We start from the raw sequence: 22,202 nt of genomic DNA, 5'->3' as shown, positions 1-22,202 counted from the left end.
GGTTTTCACTAGTGGTGGATGTTCCGTCTGATAATAGGCAATGTCATCTAATGCAGTGATGACTGAGATTTAATCCACATTGCTGTGTTCTGCCAAAGGATTTCTTCAAAGGCCATCAATGTCCTTATGTTTGCATCTATTTTTGTATACTACTGTGATGTCATACTCCTGAAGTCTCAGTACCCACCTTGCCAGTTGAACTGATGGATCCTTCAGGCCTGTCAGCCGGCATAGAGAATGGTGATTTGTCACAAGGTGAATAGTTTTCCAGATAAATAGAGCTGGAAGTCATTGATGGCCCAAACAACTGCAAACACACTCACAAGCTTGTAGAGTAATTCATCACGGACTTTGCTCTGGAAGCATAAGCTATCACTTATTTGGTATATTTCTGAATTTTTACTAGAACTGCACTTTTCCCATAATTGCTTGAGTGTGAAGTTCTGACTTGACATTCTCATCATGCAGTGCTAGAACTGGAGAAGATAATAGCAACTCCTTAAGGAAGGATAAATTTTTTTTGCACCTTGCTCCAGGAACATTTGGTGCCTCCTTGTATTAATCATTGCAAGAGTTATGCCATGAAGCAGAACTTCCTTATGAATTGCCTTTAGTATGAGCACATTCCCAGAAAATTTCTCTCATCAAGGACATGCCAAGGAGTCAGAAAATCTGTGACTGCTCTTATTTTCTCTGGATTGGAATGGACCCATCACCATTAACTATTTGCTCCAATATTTTTATTTGTTGAGAGATGAAGGGGCACTTTTTTTGATTCAGATGGAGCCCTGTGGTCTGAACACACTTCAATATGGTTGTAAGGCAGCTTAAGTGTTCTTCAGATGTCTTCAAAAAGCAGCAGTGTTATCCAGATAGCAGAGACAAGTCATCGATTCAGGGTGCCGAAGCAGATTTTCCATCATATATTCACAGCTGGCTGAAGCATCATATAATCCAAATGGCATAACTCTGAACTTGTAAAGGCCATCAGGAGTTATGAAAGCAGTCCTCTCTGAGTCAGCATCATCAACCACAGTTTGCCAGTAAACCTGTCTGCATGTTCACAGTTGAGGAGTACTTTGCTCCTGTCATGCTGTCTAGTGTGTCACCTGTGTACGAAAATGGGTGTACATCTTTCTTCATAATTTAGTTCAGTCATTGGTAGTTGGCACAGAAACACCATGTGCCATGTTTCTTCTTCTGCAAGAGAGGACCAAGGACTCTGAAAGTTCTGTGATTTTATCTTCTGCGTTGTTCAGCCAGTGACACCCTGTGCAAGTGCTGATTGATTGGTGGGTGATTTTCAGTAATGGTACAGTGTTTTACCATGGGTTGCTTGATCTGACTTTTCTTCACTCCAGATTTGAATTAGTCTGAAAATTGCTGCAGAATGGCTAACACTTGCCCATGCTTTTCCTCAGTCAGGTCAGATCTTATGTCCAGTTCAATAGCAGCTTCCTCCATTCCATTGTCCGTAGTGGTAGCAGCTCATGATTCTTTGTCAGTGGCATTGGGTTGCCCATGCTGGACTGGCTCAGATGTTCCTATACACATACTGTTAGGGATAAGTTGTCACTGCTAGTGACAGTTAGTGATTCCAAAGTTCCCTTGACCATCATGTCTCTGGTATGTACATTTTTTATGTGAGCCAGAGTGGCTTTTGGGAGTTGACAAAAGATACAAAGTGTAACTGAGTGTCTAGCTTGATGATTGGAATTTTGGTACTTGTCTTGTTATTATGGTGGGATAACAATGTCCTCACCAGCAAACAACTGTTGAGAGTAATCTTTGCGTGCGCATTGGAATAGCTTATAAAATCTGGGGCTTCAATCTTCTACAGTCTATGACTGCTTGTGATAGTTGAAATCTTGAGGCTTTGTAGCCATTGAAAGCTCATCACCTCTCTCTGCAGTAGTGTACAACATGTCTATGGCATCCATAGTGGGAGCATAACAATATGTTGTATTCTGTCCTCCAAATGTCCATTCTCCTGTGGCAGAGATGTTTGTTGCACCTGGGTGAACATTGGGTTGTTTTTTTCATATGCTGATACCATCTGATGACTTTCCCAGTTGTTATGACCTCCTTTACTAGAAGAAATTGTTAAATGCGCTTCTGTAAATCCACTCTTCAAATGAGAGATTTTCTGGCTTCTTTCGTGTGTCATATTCACTATGTGGCATAGACCAAAATATTCTGTATGTGTTATTCCCCATAATATAAAGCTCTCTTCTCCAATTGTTCTTGCACTAAGCTGATTTGATGCTGCTTGTCATCAAATATTTTCTTCAGTTTGGTATAGAATTTGTTTCAGCTAATGAGTTGCTCTTAATTTTTCTTGAACCACTGGTGGACTGTACCACCCATGTAAAATTATGCATTGGCCAAACACATCATGTCATCCCACCTACTCGCTCAAATCCTTTCAGCCCTTTCACTGGGTTCTGACTACCATCTCCAGAAAATACTGATGTATGCCTTAAGTGCAACTGACTTGTTGCTGTTTAGGAATTCATTGGTTTCTTGAATATAAAGACCTTGGGAATGATGTACTGCTTGTATTCTAGGTCTGTCTATGTAAGCAATACCTTTTAAGTTGCATAATTGGAGCCACAGTGATGTAAATGTTTTGAAATGTCGGAGGTCTCCCCCAAAGAGTGTCATATCATAATCACAGCCAAGTTCAAATCTGAAAGCATGGTTGTCAGTGAACTACAATACTTTGCAGTCAAAGCAAGTTTATTGCAAACACCAACATATAGATAGAAGAGAAATCAACTTCTTAGAGGAGCATGTTGCCTATTTATACAAACATGGCATATTCCAGAATACACAAACATTACAAACATTAGAAATTTCAAGAACCTCCCAGATATGTCAAATACTAAATAATTGCTGATGGTTAGGTTTGAAATGGTGAACTGAAGTACGGCAGCTTGCAGTGCTGGCCTCTATGCCACATTGAGTGCACCACAGCTCATGGCTATACACAAGGCAAGTGGTGGTTGAGAAGGGACTGAGACAGGGTTGTAGCCTATCCCCACTGTTCTTTAATCTGTACATTGTGTGAGCACTGAATGAAACCAAGTAGAAATTTGGAAAGTGAATTTAGGTTAAGAGAAAAGAAATAAAAACTTTTAGGTTTGCTGATGACACTGTAATTCTATTCAGCAGTTCTGTTCACCAAAGAACTTGGAAGAACAGCGGAACAGAATGGAAAGTGTCTTGATACGAAGTTGTAGGATGAAATTCAACAAAAGTGAAACAAGGGTAATTGAATGTAGTCAAATTAAATCGTATGAAGCTGAGTGAATTAAATTAGGAAATGAGACACTAAAAGTAGTAGATGTGTTTTGGTATTTGAGCAGCAAAATAACTGATCTTGGCTGAGGTAGAGAGGATATAAAATGCAGACTGGCAATAGCAAGGAAAACATATCTAAAAAGAGGAATTGTGTTAGTAATTTGAGTGCAGCCTTTTACAGTAGGGTTATGTGGACAATAAAGAGTTCAGACAAAAAGAGAACAGAAGCTTGTGAAATGAAATGTGGTGCCTCAGAAGAGTGCTGAAGATTAGATGGGTAGATTGAGCAACTAAGGAGGAAATGCTGAATTGAATTAAGGAAAAACAAAATGTCTGACCAATTTGACTAAAAGAAGGGATCAGTTAATAGGACACATTCTGAGACATCAAGGAATCATCAGTTTGGTAATGGAGGGAAGTGTGGGAGTTAGAATTATGTATGGAGACCATAGTATGAATACAGTAAGCTTGTTCAAATGGATGTAGATTGCAGTATTTATTTAGAGATGAACAAATTTGCATAGTATAGAGTAGGGTGGAGAGCTGCATAAGCCAGTCTTTGGAGAAGGTAATAACAAAAACAACAAAAAGATTGTATCTGAAACAGTATTCTAATAATGCAACACACAGTGCACAATTTTTGCTGTAAACAGCTCTAACTGAAACAAGACTGATATGTTGCTGGAATTTCTGACATTATCTTTTTTCAGGGCAAACTATAGTCAGATCTGAAAAACATGTTGTCCAGAAGTTCAGCAACATTTTCAATCTTGTTTATGTGGCTGTTAACTGCTCATTACATCAGTTGCTTGTAGGCTGTTACTATTATTCTTCCCATTACTTATATTCATTTCAACAAAGACTTCCCAGTGTACACATAAAAATTTCTGAACTTGTAAAACCATTGTCGTACAACAATAGTTTAATTTGTGTTCTTCCATTTTGCCTTTCTTCAAAATTTTTTTCTGTTTGACAAGTGTCACATGCTGTTATGTTTTGCTGCTTCTTTATGCTATAGTGAACTGACACTATTTATCAATTTTGAAGGTTATAGATCCTCAAGACTTAAGTCAACTAGACGTTACTGCTCTACATACAACACATTGCCTTCCAACTGGAGAAATAATGATATCTACATTGGGTGACAACTGTGATGAAGCAAAAGGAAATTTTCTTCTTCTTGATGCTGAATCTTTTGAAATTAAGAGTGAGTATAGTGAATATAAGACTTACCATCTATTTTAAAACATTATTACAACACTTTGTGAGGAAGCAGGAATATCTGATACTACACACAAAGGCAGCATTGTCTACTAAAATTTCCAAATCTTTTGACATGATGTATTTAGTAAGCTGAGGTAACAATATGAAGGTACACTGATACCCAAACATATCATTTTTTTGAATGAGAATTCTGTGTGTTGTATTTATGTACTGATATATGAGGTAAGGCCAAAAAATACCAGAATATTCATAATTTCGTGCCAATGGTGTATTGGAGAAAATACTCTTGGCATCCCTGCACATGCCAATGTTTAATGTGTAACTGCCAGAAGTTTCATTGTAGTGTGTCTGTTAGTTATTGCTCAGTGGTGTATTGAGTACAATGTTGTGTTGCACAGTTTGTGAACTTCAAGGTGGCAGAGTTGAGAAGCAACACAACTGCATTAAATTTTGTGTGAAACTTTAGAAAACCTTTAAGAGACACCAAATTATGCAGGAAGCCTACAATGATGAATGCTTAAGCCTTACTCAGTATTTTGAATGAATGGTTCAGATGGTTTAAAAATGGGAGTTGGAAGTTAAAGACGACCCTCATTCATTACGCCCTCTGAAGGATTAATCCATCATGTATTCGTACCACAGGGACAAATTGTTGATCAATAGTACTATCATGGCATGTTGTGATGCCTGCAAGAAAATGTGAGAAGCAAATGGCGGCAAATGTGGCGAGACAAGTCATGGCTCTTACATCACAATAATACACCTGCACATTCATCCCTGTTGGTACATGACTGTAGCACAAAAAACAAAATCACTGTGCTGCCTCATCCTCCATACCCTCCAGACATGACCCTGCAGATTTTCTTTTATTTCCAAAATTGAAAACTCCAGTGAAAGGACTTTTAGGACAGTGAAAGGATTTGCAATGATGGACGAGATAAAAGAAAATTCATAGAAGGCACGTAGTGGGATCCAGCAAGAGGCATACTAAGACTGCATCTGGTTGTGGAAATGAGATTGGGAGCAGTGTATCAATTTTGGAGGAAAGTATTTTGAAAGAGATCATGCACAATAAGTAAAAGGTAAGAATAGAAAATTTTTATGGACAAAGTTCTGGAATTTTTTGAACAGACCTTGTATGTGGTGTCTGTTCTTTTGGACTCATCCAAAAGAACAGACACCACATACATAATTAAGGCAATGCTGGCCAATGATACCTTCAGTGCATATGCAATCCAGGCTTGAACTCTTACGGGAATTTGTGACATGCTGTGAGTAATGACGCTAATTAGCAGGGGCACTACATCAGCAGTGTACGGTATAAGTTGAGAATTTGGGTCTGACAGGAAGCATGTAGGGTAGTCCGTAGGGTTGTGGTGACCACAGTGTACAGATGGTGTATCTGCCTAGTCAGCAGGAGACTCAGGTTTCAATCCTGATCTGGCCTAAATTTTCAGCTTACCTCATAATATCAACCAATGCCCACTGGCAGCTAATTTCTTTAACCCCTTAATTTAAAACCTTGAGTTGTCTCATGTCTACTATTTTGACAGAAACTTAAAATCCTGAATATACTCAGGCAACTTAAGAAAAGACCTCTGAAAAAATAGAAACCTACTTATATCCATTTCAGTACTGGTAGTTACATGTTCAGCTGCTACAGAGCACCTGGTAGTACATTTGTAGCCTGGCTGTCATGTTTTGGTTGAGGTGGTTGCCACTAGGTAGTACAGATGTGTACTGTGTGCAGCTCTGGATACTGCACAACAAAATGTGTGCTTTCAGACTCTCTCCTATATTGTTGTTTAGGCAATGCTTTCAACGAAGTATGGCTGTAGCAATTCTGAGTTTGACACTGAATTTAGCAACTCAGAAAGTGGAAAAGAATGTGATGTTACTTCATTAGAGACTGAAAGTGAAGACATTTTGTCAGTTGACTGACAAGTGCTCACCAGTGGCACAAGATAAATATAATGACTGTGCTCCAGCCAGCTCCTCCAAGATTTGTGGTCTCAGAAAACTGTCGTGAAATATGTGGTTATACTTCATAGTTAGACAGAAATTAAAAAATGTCTTCAAGTTTCAGGATATTTTAGTCAAAGTCCAGTGCATATAATGTTATTCATCATAGAATTATTTTCATTAATCAAGAATTCTTTTTTTTTTTTCAAATAATTTGAAAAAAAAATTTTAAGTTAAGGGTTAATTCCTTTGTGACTTGATTCATAGTTGCTGCAGGATCAAAATGGTGTATGTTCTTTTGGATAAGTCCAAAACAACAGACACCATATACATAATTAAGGCTATGACAGCCAATTATCCCTTCAGTGCAGATGTACAAAAAGCTCAAACTTGTACAGGAATTGGCAAGATGCCATGAATAATGAGGCTAACAAGCAGTGGCCCTATATCAGTAGTCTGTGGTATAAGCTGAGTAGTTGGGTGTGATAGGAGGAGTGCGAGGATAGTATGTGTGGTTGTGGTGACCATTGTGTCCAGATCTGCTTAGTAAGCAAGGGAGCCACATTCAAATCCAGATCCAGCACAAATTTTCAACTGACTCCATTGATATCAATCATGCCCACTGGCAGCTAATGTCTTTAATTCCTTTATGCTTCAATGAGAATTTTTTTCCATCAATCTTCTGACTGGTTTGATCAAGTCTGCCACAATTCCTTTCCCATGCAACCTTTTCCATCTCAGAGTTGCACTTGCAACTTACATCCTAAATTATTTGCTGGATGTATCCCAATCTCTGTCTGCCTCTACAGTTTTTACCCTCAACAGCCGCTTCTAGTGCCATGGGAAGTTAACAGGTGTCCTGCCATCCTGCCCCTTTTTCTTGTCAGTTGTTTCTGTATATTCCTTTCTTCACTGATTCTGTGGAGACCCTACTCATTCCTTACCTTATCAGTCCACCTAATTTTCAACATCCTTCTGTAGCACCACATCTCAAATGCTTCTATTCTGTTCTGTTCTGGCTTTTTCACAGAGCATGTCTCACTGCAATAAACGTTGTGCTTCAAACATACATTCTCAGAAATTTCTTCCTCAAATTAAGGCCTATGTTTGATTATAGTAGACTCCTCTTGGCCAGGAATGCCCTTTCTGCCAGTGCTAGTCTGCCTTTTATGTCCTCCTTACGCCATCTGTCATGGGTTATTTTGCTGTCTTGGTAGCAGAACTGCTTAACTTCATCTGCTTTGTGATTACCAGTTAAGATTTTAAGTTTCTTGTTGTTCACATTTCTGCCACTTCTCATTGCTTTCATCTTTCTTTTATTTGCTCTCAACCCATACTCATTAGACTGACCATTCCATATGTCAGCTCCTGTAATTCTTCTTCACTTTCACTGAGGAGAGCAATGTCATCAGTGAATCTTAACATTGATATCCTTTCACCCTGAATTTTCATCTCACTCTTGAACCTTTCTTTTATTTCCATCATTGCTTCTTTGACATATAGATTGAATAGCAGTGGTGAAGAACAACATCCCTGTCTTATGCCTTTCTTAATCCTTGATTAGATTAGATTCTGTTTTCGTTCCATAGACCCAAAAAATGAGCTGATCCTCTTGGATGTGGAACATGTCAGAAAGTATAACATAAAAAACATAAAACATTTGAATGTAATACTTACTACCCTGGCCATTTGTCAGGAGATTGTCAGAGTAGGAGAATGCATTACAATAAACTGGAACTGCCAATATTTACAGAATTAATACACTGTCAGAATGAAACATTGTAGTGCAATTTGAATAAACTTACCATTTACAAAATACCTAAGCTTGACTGTTGTGACCAAGTGCTGTCAAAACTGAAATCTAACAGGCATTTTTACTTAAGCTGTTAAGATATTCATCTGTAGACTATAGAAGGAGTTGCCTATCAAAAAGTCTTTCAAACTCTACTTTATCTGAAACCAAGTATTTAATGGTTGCTGGTAATTTATCAAAAATGTGTGTTGCTGAATAATGGACCCTTTTTGAACTGAATTAAGTAATTGTATGTCTTTATCTAGATTGTTCTTAGTCCTAGTATTGATACTATGTATTGAGCTATTGGTTAGAAATAGAGATATATTATTCACAACAAATTTCATTAAGGAACAAAAATACTGAGAAGCAGTGGTTTAGAATACAAAGTTTCTTGAACAGGTTTCTACATGATGATCTTGAATTTACACAAGGAATGATTATTATTACATACTTTTGTATGCTAAAAACTTTTACTCAGTTTGATGTGTCGCCACAGAATATGATCCTATATGACACAATAGAATGAAAGTAAACAAAGTATGCAACTTTTTTCTATTTATATCTCCTACATCTGACATCATTCTCAATGCAAATACAGACTTGTTAGACACTTAAGCAATTCTGTGTAATGCCCTTCCCAAATGAATTTATTATCAAGTTGTAATTCCATAAATTTCACACTGTCAGACTCTTCGATCTGCATGTGTTCATATGTTACACACATGTTGGAAGGAAATCTCTTACAAGTTCTGAACTGCGTAAAAGTTTAATGACAGTGAATTAGCTTTAAACCATTTATTAATGTCGGTGAAAATTTGATTAGGAACCATTTCTAAATCTGTAGTTGGCTTGCTACTTAATGTAATGTATCATCTTTAAACAAAACACATTTAGCATCTGGCTATGTAACAGACAAGAGATAATTAAGGTACACAAGAAAAACAATGGATCACAGATGGAACATTGAGGACACCACATGTAGTTAATTACCAATTAGATGAAGGCTGACTGCTTGTTCCACAGGTATTTTGCAACAACAACCTTTGTTTCCTAATAGGTAAGATTCAAACCATTTTGCAGCACTGCCAGTTACTTCGTACTATTCTAATTTACTTAAGGGAATGCTGTGATTCGCACAGTCAACGGCTTTTGACAGGTCGCAGAAAATGTTAATTTGTTATCTAATGAATTAAATACACTCTCACCATACATGTAAATAGCTTTCTCTATATCAAAACCCTTAAGGAACCCAAACTGTGACTTGGACAATATATTATTTGTGGTAAAATGCTTAAGGAGATGCTTGAACGCATCTTATCAAATATTTTTGAAAAAACCAACAAAAGTGAAATTGGTCAATAGTTTGATTGTACCTCTTTATCCCCTTTTTTGTAAAGAAGCTTAACTTCAGCATGTTTTAGTTAGTCTGGAAACATTCCACTGATAAGAGACTGATTATACAAATAACAAGATAGAACTCGACTTGCATGAGCATTCTTTGATTGACTTCATTGACCTGTTATCATAACTACTAGAATACTTTGATTTTAGGGTTTTTGTGATGGACACTACTTCTTTGGGAGATGTGAGTGTCAATTTCATTTTACTAAAATTATTTGCAAAGACCAGTCTCAGCTACTGTGTTGCACTGTTTACTAAAACTGAAAACCCTAAGCTGTCAGTAAGAGACACAAAGTACTTGTTTAAGAGGTTTGCAACACTACATGCACTTGCTACCAATATCTCATTTATTTTTAGAGTGGGCTGTTCCTCTTCCTTTTTGGTCCCACCTGTCTCTGTCTTCACTATATCTCATATAGTTTTTGTATTTTATTTCCTGATGTAATTATCTTTCTCTCATTAAAAAGCTGCTTAGATTTCTGGATTACTTGTTTCAGTATTTTGCAGTATTCTTTGTAATGTTATAGTGTCTATAACATCAGATAACTTCAAGTGTACCTCTTCATTCCTTAGTACCTGTGCATCCCATTTCTTTACACATTGATTCTTCCTGTCTAGTCTCTTAAACTTCAGCCTACTCTTCATCATTACCAGATTGTGATCTGAGTCCATATCTGCCACTGGTATGTCTTAAGGTCCAATGTTTGATTTTCAACTCTCTGCCTGACTATGATGTAATCTAGCTCCTAAATAGACTTTCTCCTTGTGCTTCTTGAACAGAGTATTTGCTATTATTAACTAACTCAATTAGTCTTTCCGTTTTATGATTCCTAGTGCCAAGCCCATATTCTTCCATAACCCTTTCTTCTACCGTTTCCCCTACAATGTCATTCCAACTCCCATGGCTCTTAGATTTTCATCTCCAGTTATGTACTGAATTACCAGTTAAATATCCTCATATACTTTCTCTATTTCTCCATCTTCTGCTTGTGATGTCAGTGTGTATTTCTGAAATATTGTTGTCAGTGTTGATTTGGTGCAATTCTGATGAGAACAGCTCTATCATTGAACTGTTCACAGTAAGTTGCTCTTTGTCATACCCTCCTCAACAAATCCTTCTCCTGTTATACCATTTTCTGCTGCAGTTGATATTACCCTATACTCATCTGATTAGAAATCCTTGGTTTCATTTCAGTCACTTCACTGATGCCCGCTGTATCTAGGCTGAGCCATGGCATTTTCCTTTTCATATTTTCTAGCTTCTCTACCGTGTTCAACCTTCTGATATACGATGCCCTGACACATAGAACACTATCCTTTTGTTGGTCATTCAATCTTTTTCTCATGGTCACTTCCCCCTTGGCAGCCCTCTCACAGAAATTTGAATGGGGGATTAATCTGGAATCTTCTGCGAGTGGAGAGATCATTATGACACTTTTTCAATTACAGGCAATATGTCCTGTGGATACATGTTACCTGTCTTTACAACAGTAGCTTCCGTTGCCTTCTTCATCCCCTTGCCACTGATCATTGCTGATGTGATTCTTCCACCTTTTAGGGCAAGGAGTGTGCTGAACCTCTGTCCACTCCTCCACCATCTTTGACAAGGCCATTGGTAAATGAGGGTGACTTCTTATCCAGGAAGTCTTTGCTCGCCACTGCTGATGATTTTTTATAAAAAAATTTAAACGGTAATAGTATTGAAACACAAGACTGAGGGCACTTTGATTACTAATCAAAGATGCTACAGCTATACCATACCTGAGAACTACAGGCTCATTGAGGTAATGGCTAAAAGCACTTAAAATTTATTTCGTGCTCTTAAAACTTTCAGAAGCCATCATGGTCAAGTAGGTAGACACTAAACTCTAGCCCTGGAGGTGACACATTCAAGTCAGGTATGAATAGAGATTTTTTCCTTGTTCCAGTCCCACCAGGATGGCCACAGGTCCACTCAGCCTGCTATCAATTGAGTACCAGGGATGTTTCCTGAGGATAAAGTGTGGCTGGTGCAATGGGCTCATCATCACCTCTCTCCTAGCGCACCCTACCTGCAGTCAGGCCAGTAGCCTACTTTTGGGTTGTGCACCACAGACATCTTTTTTAAAAAAAACTTTTAAATGTCAGTTGGTTATTATTGTACATTGGCAATAAATTCAAATTAAGAAGACAAGCACCACAAACCAACTTCATCCAGTATTTTTATTCTAATTCTAAGGTTTCTGGTGTGATTAAAGGAACTATTCTCACAAATTTGCAGGTTGTCTCCTTTGTATAGAGTTTAGTATGTTTCCATTGTGTAAGTACTACTTCTATAAATCTTCATACATATGCCACTTGGCTATGTGGCCAAAATATTTATAGCATTTGTAGGTTTAGAAAAAGGTTTCAACGATATTAACTGGAATACGCTCTTAGACATTCTGATATTATCGGGTATAAAACATGGGGAGTGAAAGGCAATCTGCAACTTGTACAGAATGCAAACAGCAGTTATAAATGTTAAAGGACATTAAGGCAGGTGGAAACTGAGAATTGAGTAAACAGTACAGGGAGTTGATAAAAGCAAGGAGAAATTTGGTATAAGAATTAAAATTCAAGGTGAGTAAATAAAATGTTTAAAATGAATCTTCAGTTTCACCCAGCATAACTGATGACAAAATGATTCATGAGTGTATGACTGATTCTTGGAGTCCAACAGGCACACCATTTCAGCAACCAGTCGTATTTATATTATCAGGTCCGCTGATGAACTGACCGCCTTATTGGGCATACAATATATATCTTCCTCTCTGCCTCCACTCCACCCCTAAAGCTTGAAGGTGAGTGGAAGAGATGAGAAATAAAGTTGCTGATGTTTAATGATGGCAGCGCTAGTCACCCAAAACTCCAACACAATTGATGCATACATACTTTCTGCAGCCTCTGCTGCCATCCTGTAGCATTTCCATTCTTCCTACCCTTTCATATAGGTTTCTGTTTGACACTTTAAATTGTCATAGTTCTGAACAAGATGGCCAGTTTGTATTACACTTTACCATCCAGGTCCTGTAGAGTTGTATTAAGACCCTAAAATTATTGTATGTTATTTTTATTGAAACAACCTGAAAGAATAATTGATGATCCAAGAGTTAATCTGATATGATTATGGGCTGGTAGTGACTTTATGTACAACATGGTGATGCCACTTTTAAAACTTTTTTTTCCAATAGACTTTGATTGACATTCTTTTTTAAAGGAACCTTTAGTACACAAAATATTTCTGAAAAGTTTCAGCAGTATGGCAGACAGAGCTGAAAAGCAACTTTAAGAAATCCATCTCTTAATTCTTTCTAATTGTCTACATGTCCACTTAAGTAGTTCATATAGTTCATCCTTCTGAGCAATCTACTCATGAAATGTAATGAGATGAATAGCTTTATGAGTAAATTGTTCATTTCTCTTAAACCAACAGCTATTTTGATTGCACAGTAAGTACCATTTTATGTACAAATCTCTCTTATTTCCTTTACTATGATCAATAAGACCAGACTGTAAATTTAACTAAGTTTACTTTGGTTTCAGAACTGTGGGCTAGTAAAGAGGATGAAACACCATTTGGTTATGATTTCTGGTATCAGCCATTCCATGATGTATTGGTTTCATCAGAATGGGCAGCACCAAAAGCATTCAAGTATGGATTTAAACCCGAAGATGGAATGAATCCAGGTAAGCTGATTGAGAAAACTAGTCTTCATATGTCATTTCATAACTAACATTGTTGATACATTGTTAAATGAATCTATTTCAATAATGAGTAATATCTGTCATGGCCATATTATTGACATACCTTTATTCATTCACTCTTTATTGATCCACTGAACCATTTTGTGTACAGAGAGTACTACACGATATGGGACAAGTCATTATAGTAGTTAAACATTTAAAAAATACATAACACATAATTAGATACACCTAGACTTACACAATTGTGTGATAGTTATAGATTACAGGATATAGTATTAGTATACTCTTAAGTTGTTCAGTAATACACAAGACATCAGGTTGGGTGTTACTTAGTGCTATTTCGAGTTCACAATATTTGCTCTTGAGGCACTGCACATTTAGAGTCATAATCTTTAAAATAGGGGAGTGAGCACTGATGGCATTTCTCCTTTTGTTTAACACTGTTAACTTGGGCTGCCACAGCTAGTATAAACAATCAATCAGCATAATCCATTTCAAGTAGGAAAAGTAACAGAAACAAGAAACCTGTGGTACAACAGGATTTTTGGTATCCGGCCTCAATGAAAACTCCAAGTTAACAATGTTAAACAAAAGGAGAAATACCATCAGTGCTCACTCTCCTTTTCTAAAGATTATGACTCTAAATGTACAGTGCCTCAAGAACAAATATTGTGAACTCAAAATAGAAGTAAGTAACACCCAACCTGATGTCTTGTGTATTACTGAATGCTGGTTAAGTACCATGAAATTAGTAGTATTCATATTAATCCATTTAAACTGGCAAATCATTATAGTAGGAAAATTGCAAAAGGTGGTGGAGTCTGTATTTACCTTAGACAAGAGTTAGAATTTATAAAGAGATGTGAAGCAGAGAACTTAAGTATTGAAAAGTTCTTTGAAGCAGGTGCTGTCCAGTGTATAGGTCACCATGTGGAAACATAGAAGTCTTTTTTGATGAATTAGAATTGTTGCTAAATATTTTTACAAAAAACTATGAATATTCTTTGCAGTGATTTCAATATTAATCTTCTAGTTGAAAGTCAACAAAAAAAGGCAATTTTTGGACATATTAAAGAGTTTCAACATGTCACCACACATAAACAATTCAACTAGAATAACAAACACCTCCAATAGAATCATAGATAACGTTTTCTCAAATATGTCAACAACTGACATAGAGGTAACAAACATAGATTTAGGATTGTCTGACCACAGTGCTCTCACCATTGAAATCCCTTTAAGGCGAAAGGAAGATAAAGGTGTAAATAATATTTACAAAAGAAACTTCTCTGTGGACAGCTGTCATTAGTTCATAAGTATCTTAGAAAATGAAAATTGGTTAGATGTTATGAAACAAACAAGTATATATGAGGCATATAGTGTATTTGCATCGAATTATATGATGAACTTTGAGATGTGTTTTTCAAAGAAACTGACCAGAATCAAGTCTACTGGACACATAAAGTCAAGTTCTTGGATGACTCTTGCATTAAGAAATCATGTGAAAACATGAAAAAACTCAATTCAGAGTTGAGGGAGTGACTTTATAGAATATGTAAAAAAGTATAGGAAAATATACTGCAGAGTAATTGCAAATGCAAAGTTACTAAGTAATGACACGGAAATAAAACAGTCCAGAAATAAAACTAAAATAGTTTGGGAATTTGTGAGAAAAGAAACTGGGGTACCTATCAAAGATAAGGAAATTATTCTGAAAGAGGAGAAGAATAAAATGGTAGATAAATGTGCCATGCCTAATTATATAAATAATTACTTTTTAAATATACCCCAGACATTAAGCTGGAATTTTGGGGAGCAGATTGAGAGAGCAACAGCCAAGGCAGCCAGCAGTATGATGGCAGTCCCAACAAACAAAAAGGAAGTTTTGAAAGTGATTAAAAGTCTGAAGTCCAAGATGTCAGCTGAAATAGATGAGGTGCCAATAATACTAGTAATGAAAACTACTAATCAAATAGCGAAACCATTAGCACACATAGCAAACTTGTCAATGGCTGAGGGCGTGTTTCCACAGAAACTGAAAATTTATAAAGTTGTTCCCCTGTTGAAAAAGGGTGATAAGCTTAAAATAGCAAACTACAGACCTGTCTCACTTCTCCCAACTTTCTCTAAGGTTTTAGAGATACTAATGAAATATAGAGTCACACATTATCTTAATATCCACAATCTCATAAACAGTAATCAGCATGGATTTCAAGCTGGGAGAAGTACCGAAACAGCTGTACTGGAATACACAAAAGAAACAATCAGTAAATTGGAAGAGGGAAAAAGTGTAGTCAGGATAAATCTAGATCTGTCAAAAGCCTTTGACACTGTTGACCACAGCATACTTTTGGTAAAGCTTGAAGTTATAGGTTCAAATGGTTCAAATGGCTCAGAGCACTATGGGACTTAACTTCTAATGTCATCAGTCCCCTAGAACTTAGAACTACTTAAACCTAACTAACCTAAGGACATTACACACATCCATGCCCGCGGCAGGATTCGAACATGCGACCGTAGCGGCCGTGCAGTTCCAGACTGTAGCGCCTAGAACTGCTCGGCCACCCCGGCTGGCTGAAGTTATAGGTATCAGAGGACTGGTAAAAAAGTGGTTTGAGTCATATCTGGATAAGAGGATGCAGGTGGTTGAAATTACAGCACCAAATATTAACCAAAAATTAAATTAAGATCAGATCCAAGGGAGGCCACAGTAGGAGTACCCCAAGGAAGTGTATTAGGCCCCTTGCTGTTCCTTGTTTACATTAATGGTATTCAGGTGTCAGAGAGAAAAGCTAGAATCATGTTATTTGCTGATGATACTAGTTTAATAGTTAGTGATATGAAGCAGTCATTGCACAGTACTGTGGACCATGTCCTACAAGATATACAAAAATAGTTTAGTGCAAACAACCTAACACTGAATGTAAAAAAAACTTTTTATGTGCAATATGGAAAAATAAGTGAACATTATGACGTAAATCCCACCATGGAGGGCAAGGAACCTGAAAGAGTACCGTGTGCAAAATTCCTGGGTATGCACATTGATGAGAAGATAAACTGGAAGGACTATGTGGTGAGCTTAGCACTAGAACTAAATTCAGCATTTTGTACTTACCAGGTGTACCGGTATGAAATGAGCATTAAGGTACAAATGTGTCGATAGGGAACATTTGTTGTGAACAAGCCTTAATTTTTTTTGTTTGGTTGGTATGACATCTGTCAAAGATATTTAGTATACATCAAGTCATGGAACAAACAACATCATATGTTTTCATCATGTTAGCAATGTCGAATTTTGTACCAGAAAGTGGTGATTTGGGGAAAGCATTAATTTTTTGTATTCATTTGAAAAAGAGTGCTGCAGAGTCGCATCGAATTCTTGTTGAGGCATATGGTGATCATGCTCTATCAGAAGCAACATGCAAAAGATGGTTTCAATGGTTCAGAAATAATGATTTTGATGTAAGAAATGAAGAACGTGGAAGACCACCAAAAAAGTTTGGAGACGCCGAATTGCAAGCAATATTGGATGAAGATGATACTTTGAATCAGAAGCAAATGGCAGCAATGCTAAATGTTGCACAACAAACAATTTATGACCGTTTGAAAGCTATGGGAAAGATCCAAAAGTGTGTAAAATGGGTGCCACATGAATTGAATTAAAGACAGACGGAAAACCAAAAAACCATTTGTCAAATTTTGCTTCAAGGACATGAAAGAAAATCAATTTTACATTGAATTGTTATTGGCGATGAAAAATGGATTTATTTTAAGAATCCTAAAAGGGAAAATCATGGGTTAATCCAGGACAACCATCACCATCAACTGCAAAACCAGATCGATTCGGCAAGAAGACAATGCTCTGTGTTTGGTGGTATCAGAAAGGTGTGGTGTATCATGAGCTTCTAAAACCAGGTGAAACTGTGAATACTAATCACTACAGACAACAAATGATCAATTTGAACTATGCATGGATCGAAGAAAGACCAGAATGGGCCAGAAGAAAGTAATTTTTTTACACAACAATGCACCTGCACACAAAGCAAAACTGGTTCAGGATACAATCAAAACAATTGGCTGGGAGCTGCTACCCCACCCACCATATTCACCAGACTTGACCCCTTCCAACTAACATTTGTTTTCATCAACGGGACACGCATTGGCTGAGGAACACTTCAATTCCTACGAAGAAGTCGAAAATTGGGTGTCTGATTGGTTTGCTTCAAAAGATGAACATTTCTATTGGCGTGGTGTCCACAAATTTCCAGAAAGGTGGTAAAAATTTATAGAAAGCAATGGTCAGTACTTAGAATAAAATGTTTTTACTTTTCAATTCAAAATTAGTTTCATTTTCACAAAAAAAAATGCTCATTTCATACCGGTACACCTGGTAGAATAATTTCAAAAGTTTGTAGTAATGACTGTACCAGATTAGTATATTTTGGCTGTTTTCAGTCCATTGCATCCTATGGGGATAGCATTCTGGGGAAAAACAAATTGTCGTCTAAATGAGATTTTCAAATTACAAAAATGCGCTATTTGGATAATGACCCAGAGCCCACCTCAAACACATTTTAGCCCCTTTTTAAAGCATTGATAATTTTAACAATTCCGTCATTATACATTCTGAAATTTTTGTTGGTGATAAAAAGAAATCAGGACAAAATGAAAACCAATACATACTACCATAATTACAGTACACGACAATGTAGAGATCTCCACTTACAAGCTGTAACAAAGACCTGAAGTCAGAAACATGTATGTAATCAATGCATCAAACTTTTTAATGCACTACCAAAACATATCAAAGAGCTGGAAACTGAGGATAAATTGAAAACTGTTAATAAAGAATCACATGCTTGATAGATGTTATTACAGTATAAGTGAATTTCTATGCTCAACTGTATTAGAATATAAAGAACCACATCCTTGACAAATGTTATTACAGCATAAGTGAATATCTCTGCACAGCTGTATAAGAATATATGTTTAAATTAATGTGACAAATGAAATTACTTCAATGACTATGTCTGTCAAGCACATAAGAAGATTAAGAACCACATGCCTAACAAATGTCACTACAGGATAAGTGAATAGCTTTGTTCAACTGTATAAGAATGTATGACATCATTAATGTGACAAATGAAATCACAACATCAAGGACTAGGTCTGTCAAGCACATCAGAAATTATGTTATAAAAACACTTATTAGTTGTATATTGTATTAAACATAAGACAGCTTCTTATGAATTCAGCATAGAAATGTTTTTTGTATAGATGTTATATAGTTGTTGAGATGTATCCTGACAAATCCTATATCACAAATGTGATCATTGGGATGATAAAAAATAATTAAGTAAATTTGATCAAAATTAAAGTCAACAAGGCCTAATTAAAATTAAAATTTGTGGATAAATTTAAAATCAAATCAAGAACAGATGAGCATTACAATACTTATACAATAGTTAAGATTTACTAGATAAACATAATAAGTACATACAAGTAGATCAGTTTTTAACAGTCAGTTAGGCCTTACTGAAATTTACATTTTGAGGATAAATTATAGTACAGACAGATAAGTGTACCAATATATACATAGAAAAATCATGTTGCAAATATTTATGTAAGTTATAAGAGGATATTTCAATAATATCGACTTAAGCCTTCTTTTAAAATGTACTGGAGTGTTGATGTTTGTTATGTTTAGTGGTAGATGATAATAAAGTTTAATACTCAAGCATTTTACACTGTCACCTTATAATATGGTGGAATGGGGAAACTGTGTCAACAAGTATTTCTCTCTAGTGTCGTGCTGGTGATAGTCCTGATTCTGCTTGAGGCTGCCAACATTTAGCTTGGTAAAACTTAGTATCTGCAATATGTACTGGCATAGAAGTGGAAGAATACCTGGTATTTGGAATAGTTGTTTACACGATCTCTCTGTTTTTTAAATATAATTATCCTGACAGTCCCCCCCATGAACCATGGACCTTGCATTTGGTGGGGAGGCTTGCGTGCCTCAACGATACAGATAGAGGGGTATCTGTTGAGAGGCCAGACAAACGTGTGGTTCCTGAAGAGGGGCAGCAGCCTTTTCAGTAGTTGCAGGGGCAACAGTCTGGATGATTGACTGATCTGCCCTTGTAACACTAACCAAAACGGCCTTGCTGTTGTGGCACTGCGAATGGCTGAAAGCAAGGGGAAACTACAGCCGTAATTTTTACCGAGGGCATGCAGCTTTACTGTATGATTAAATGATGATGGCGTCCTCTTAGGTAAAATATTCCAGAGGTAAAATAGTCCCCCATTCGGATCTCCGGGCGGGACACTCAAGAGGACGTCGTTATCAGGAGAAAGAAAATTGGCGTTCTACGGATCGGAGTGTGGAATGTCAGATCCCTTAATCAGGCAGGTAGGTTAGAAAATTTAAAAAGGGAAATGGATAGATTAAAGTTAGATATAGTGGGAATTAGTGAATTTCGGTGGCAGGAGGAACAAACTTCTGGTCAGGTGAATACAGGGTTATAAATACAAAATCAAATAGGGGTAATGCAGGAGTAGGTTTAATAATGAATAAAAAAATAGGAGTGCGGGTAAGCTACTACAAACAGCATAGTGAACGTATTATAGTGGCCAAGATAGACACGAAGCCCATGCCTACTACAGTAGTACAAGTTTATATGCCAACTAGCTCTGCAGATGACGAAGAAATTGAAGAAATGTATGATGAGATAAAAGAAATTATTCAGGTAGTGAAGGGAGATGAAAATTTAATAGTCATGGGTGACTGGAATTCGACAGTAGGAAAAGGGAGAGAAGGAATCATAGTAGGTGAATATGGATTGGGGCTAAGAAATGAAAGATTAAGCCGTCTGGTAGAATTTTGCACAGAGCATAACTTAATCATAGCTAACACTTGGTTCAAGAATCATAAAAGGAGGTTGTACACATGGAAGAATCCTGGAGATACTAAAAGGTATCAGATAGATTATATAATGGTAAGGCAGAGATTTAGGAACCAGGTTTTAAGTTGTAGGACATTTCCAGGGGCAGATGTGGACTCTGACCACAATCTATTGGTTATGAACTGTAGATTAAAACTGAAGAAATTGCAAAAGGGTGGGAATTTAAGGAGATGGGACCTGAATAAACTGATTAAACGAGAGGTTGTACAGAGTTTCAGGGACAGAATAAGGGAACAATTGACAGGAATGGGGGAAAGAAATACAGTAGAAGAAGAATGGGTAGCTCTGAGGGATGAAGTAGTGAAGGTAGCAGAGGATCAAGTAGGTAAAAAGACGAGGGCTAGTAGAAATCCTTGGGTAACAGAAGAAATATTGAATTTAATTGATGAAAGGAGAAAATATAAAAATGCAGTAAATGAAGCAGGCAAAAAGGAATACAAATGTCTCAAAAATGAAATCGACAGGAAGTGCAAAATGGCTAAGCAGGCATGGCTAGAGGACAAATGCAAGGATGTAGAGGCTTATCTCGCTAGAGGTAAGATAGATACAGCCTACAGGAAAATTAAAGAGACCTTTGGAGAAAAGAGAACCACTTGTATGAATATCAAGAGCTCAGATGGAAACCCAGTTCTAAGCAAAGAGGGGAAAGCAGAAAGGTAGAAGGAGTATATAGAGGGTCTATACAAGGGCAATGTACTTGAGGACAATATTATGGAAATGGAAGAGGATGTAGATGAAGATGAAATGGGAGATACGATACTGCGTGAAGAGTTTGACAGAGCACCGAAAGACCTGAGTCGAAACAAGGTCCCGGGAATAGACAACATTCCATTAGAACTACTGGCGGCCTTGGGAGAGCCAGTCCTGACAGAACTCTACCATCTGGTGAGCAAGATGTACAAGACAGGCGAAATACCCTCAGACTTCAAGAAGAATATAATAATTCCAATCCCAAAGAAAGCAGGTGATGACAGATGTGAAAATTACCGAACTATCAGTTTAATAAGTCACAGCTGCAAAATACTAACGCAAATTATTTGCAGACGAATGGAAAAACTGGTAGAAGCCAACCTCGGGGAAGATCAGTTTGGATTCCGTAGAAATGTTGGAACACGTGAGGCAATACTGACCTTACGACTTATCCTAGAAGGGTTGTAGCCTATCCCCGATGTTATTCAATCTGTATATTGAGCAAGCAGTAAAGGAAACAAAAGAAAAATTTGGAGTGGGTATTAAAATCCAGGGAGAAGAAATAAAAACTTAAAGGTTCGCCGATGACATTGTAATTCTGTCAGAGACAGCAAAGGACTTGGAAGAGCAGTTGAACGGAATGGACAGTGTCTTGAAAGGAGGATATGAGATGAACATCAACAAAAACAAAACAAAGATAATGGAATGTAGTCGAATTAACTCGGGTGATGCTGAGGGAATTAGATTAGGAAATGAGACACTTAAAGTAGTAAAGGAGTTTTGCTATTTGGGGAGCAAAATAACTGATGATGGTCGAAATAGAGAGGATATAAAATGTAGACTGGCAATGGCAAGGAAAGCATTTCTGAAGAAGAGAAATTTGTTAACACCGAGTATAGATTTAAGTGTCAGGAAGTCGTTTCTGAAAGTATTTGTATGGAGTGTAGCCATATATGGAAGTGAAACATGGACAATAAATAGTTTGGACAAGAAGAGAATAGAAGCTTTCAAAATGTGGTGCTACAGAAGAATGTTGAAGATTAGGTGGGTAGATCGTGTAACTAATGAGGAGGTATTGAATAGGATTGGGGAGAAGAGAAGTTCGTGGCACAACTTGACTAGAAGAAGGGATCGAT

The 22,202-nt window shown here is 37.0% G+C and overlaps 1 protein-coding gene across 1 annotated transcript in view; it reads left to right on the top strand.

The window, feature by feature from the left end:
* Window positions 1–22,202, top strand: part of LOC126474972 (methanethiol oxidase-like) — a 117,703-nt gene that overhangs the window by 9,919 nt on the left and 85,582 nt on the right. The window contains exons 3-4 of the mRNA XM_050102497.1: window positions 4,351–4,510; window positions 13,250–13,393. Coding sequence (XP_049958454.1) covers window positions 4,351–4,510; window positions 13,250–13,393 — 304 coding nt within the window. The remainder of the gene's footprint in view (window positions 1–4,350; window positions 4,511–13,249; window positions 13,394–22,202) is intronic.

Source organism: Schistocerca serialis, chromosome 4 (genome assembly GCF_023864345.2).
Source record: "Schistocerca serialis cubense isolate TAMUIC-IGC-003099 chromosome 4, iqSchSeri2.2, whole genome shotgun sequence".
NCBI classification, from domain to species: Eukaryota; Metazoa; Arthropoda; class Insecta; order Orthoptera; family Acrididae; genus Schistocerca; species Schistocerca serialis.
Note: the sequence above shows the minus strand (reverse complement) of the source record. Positions and strands in the feature narration are given on the sequence as shown.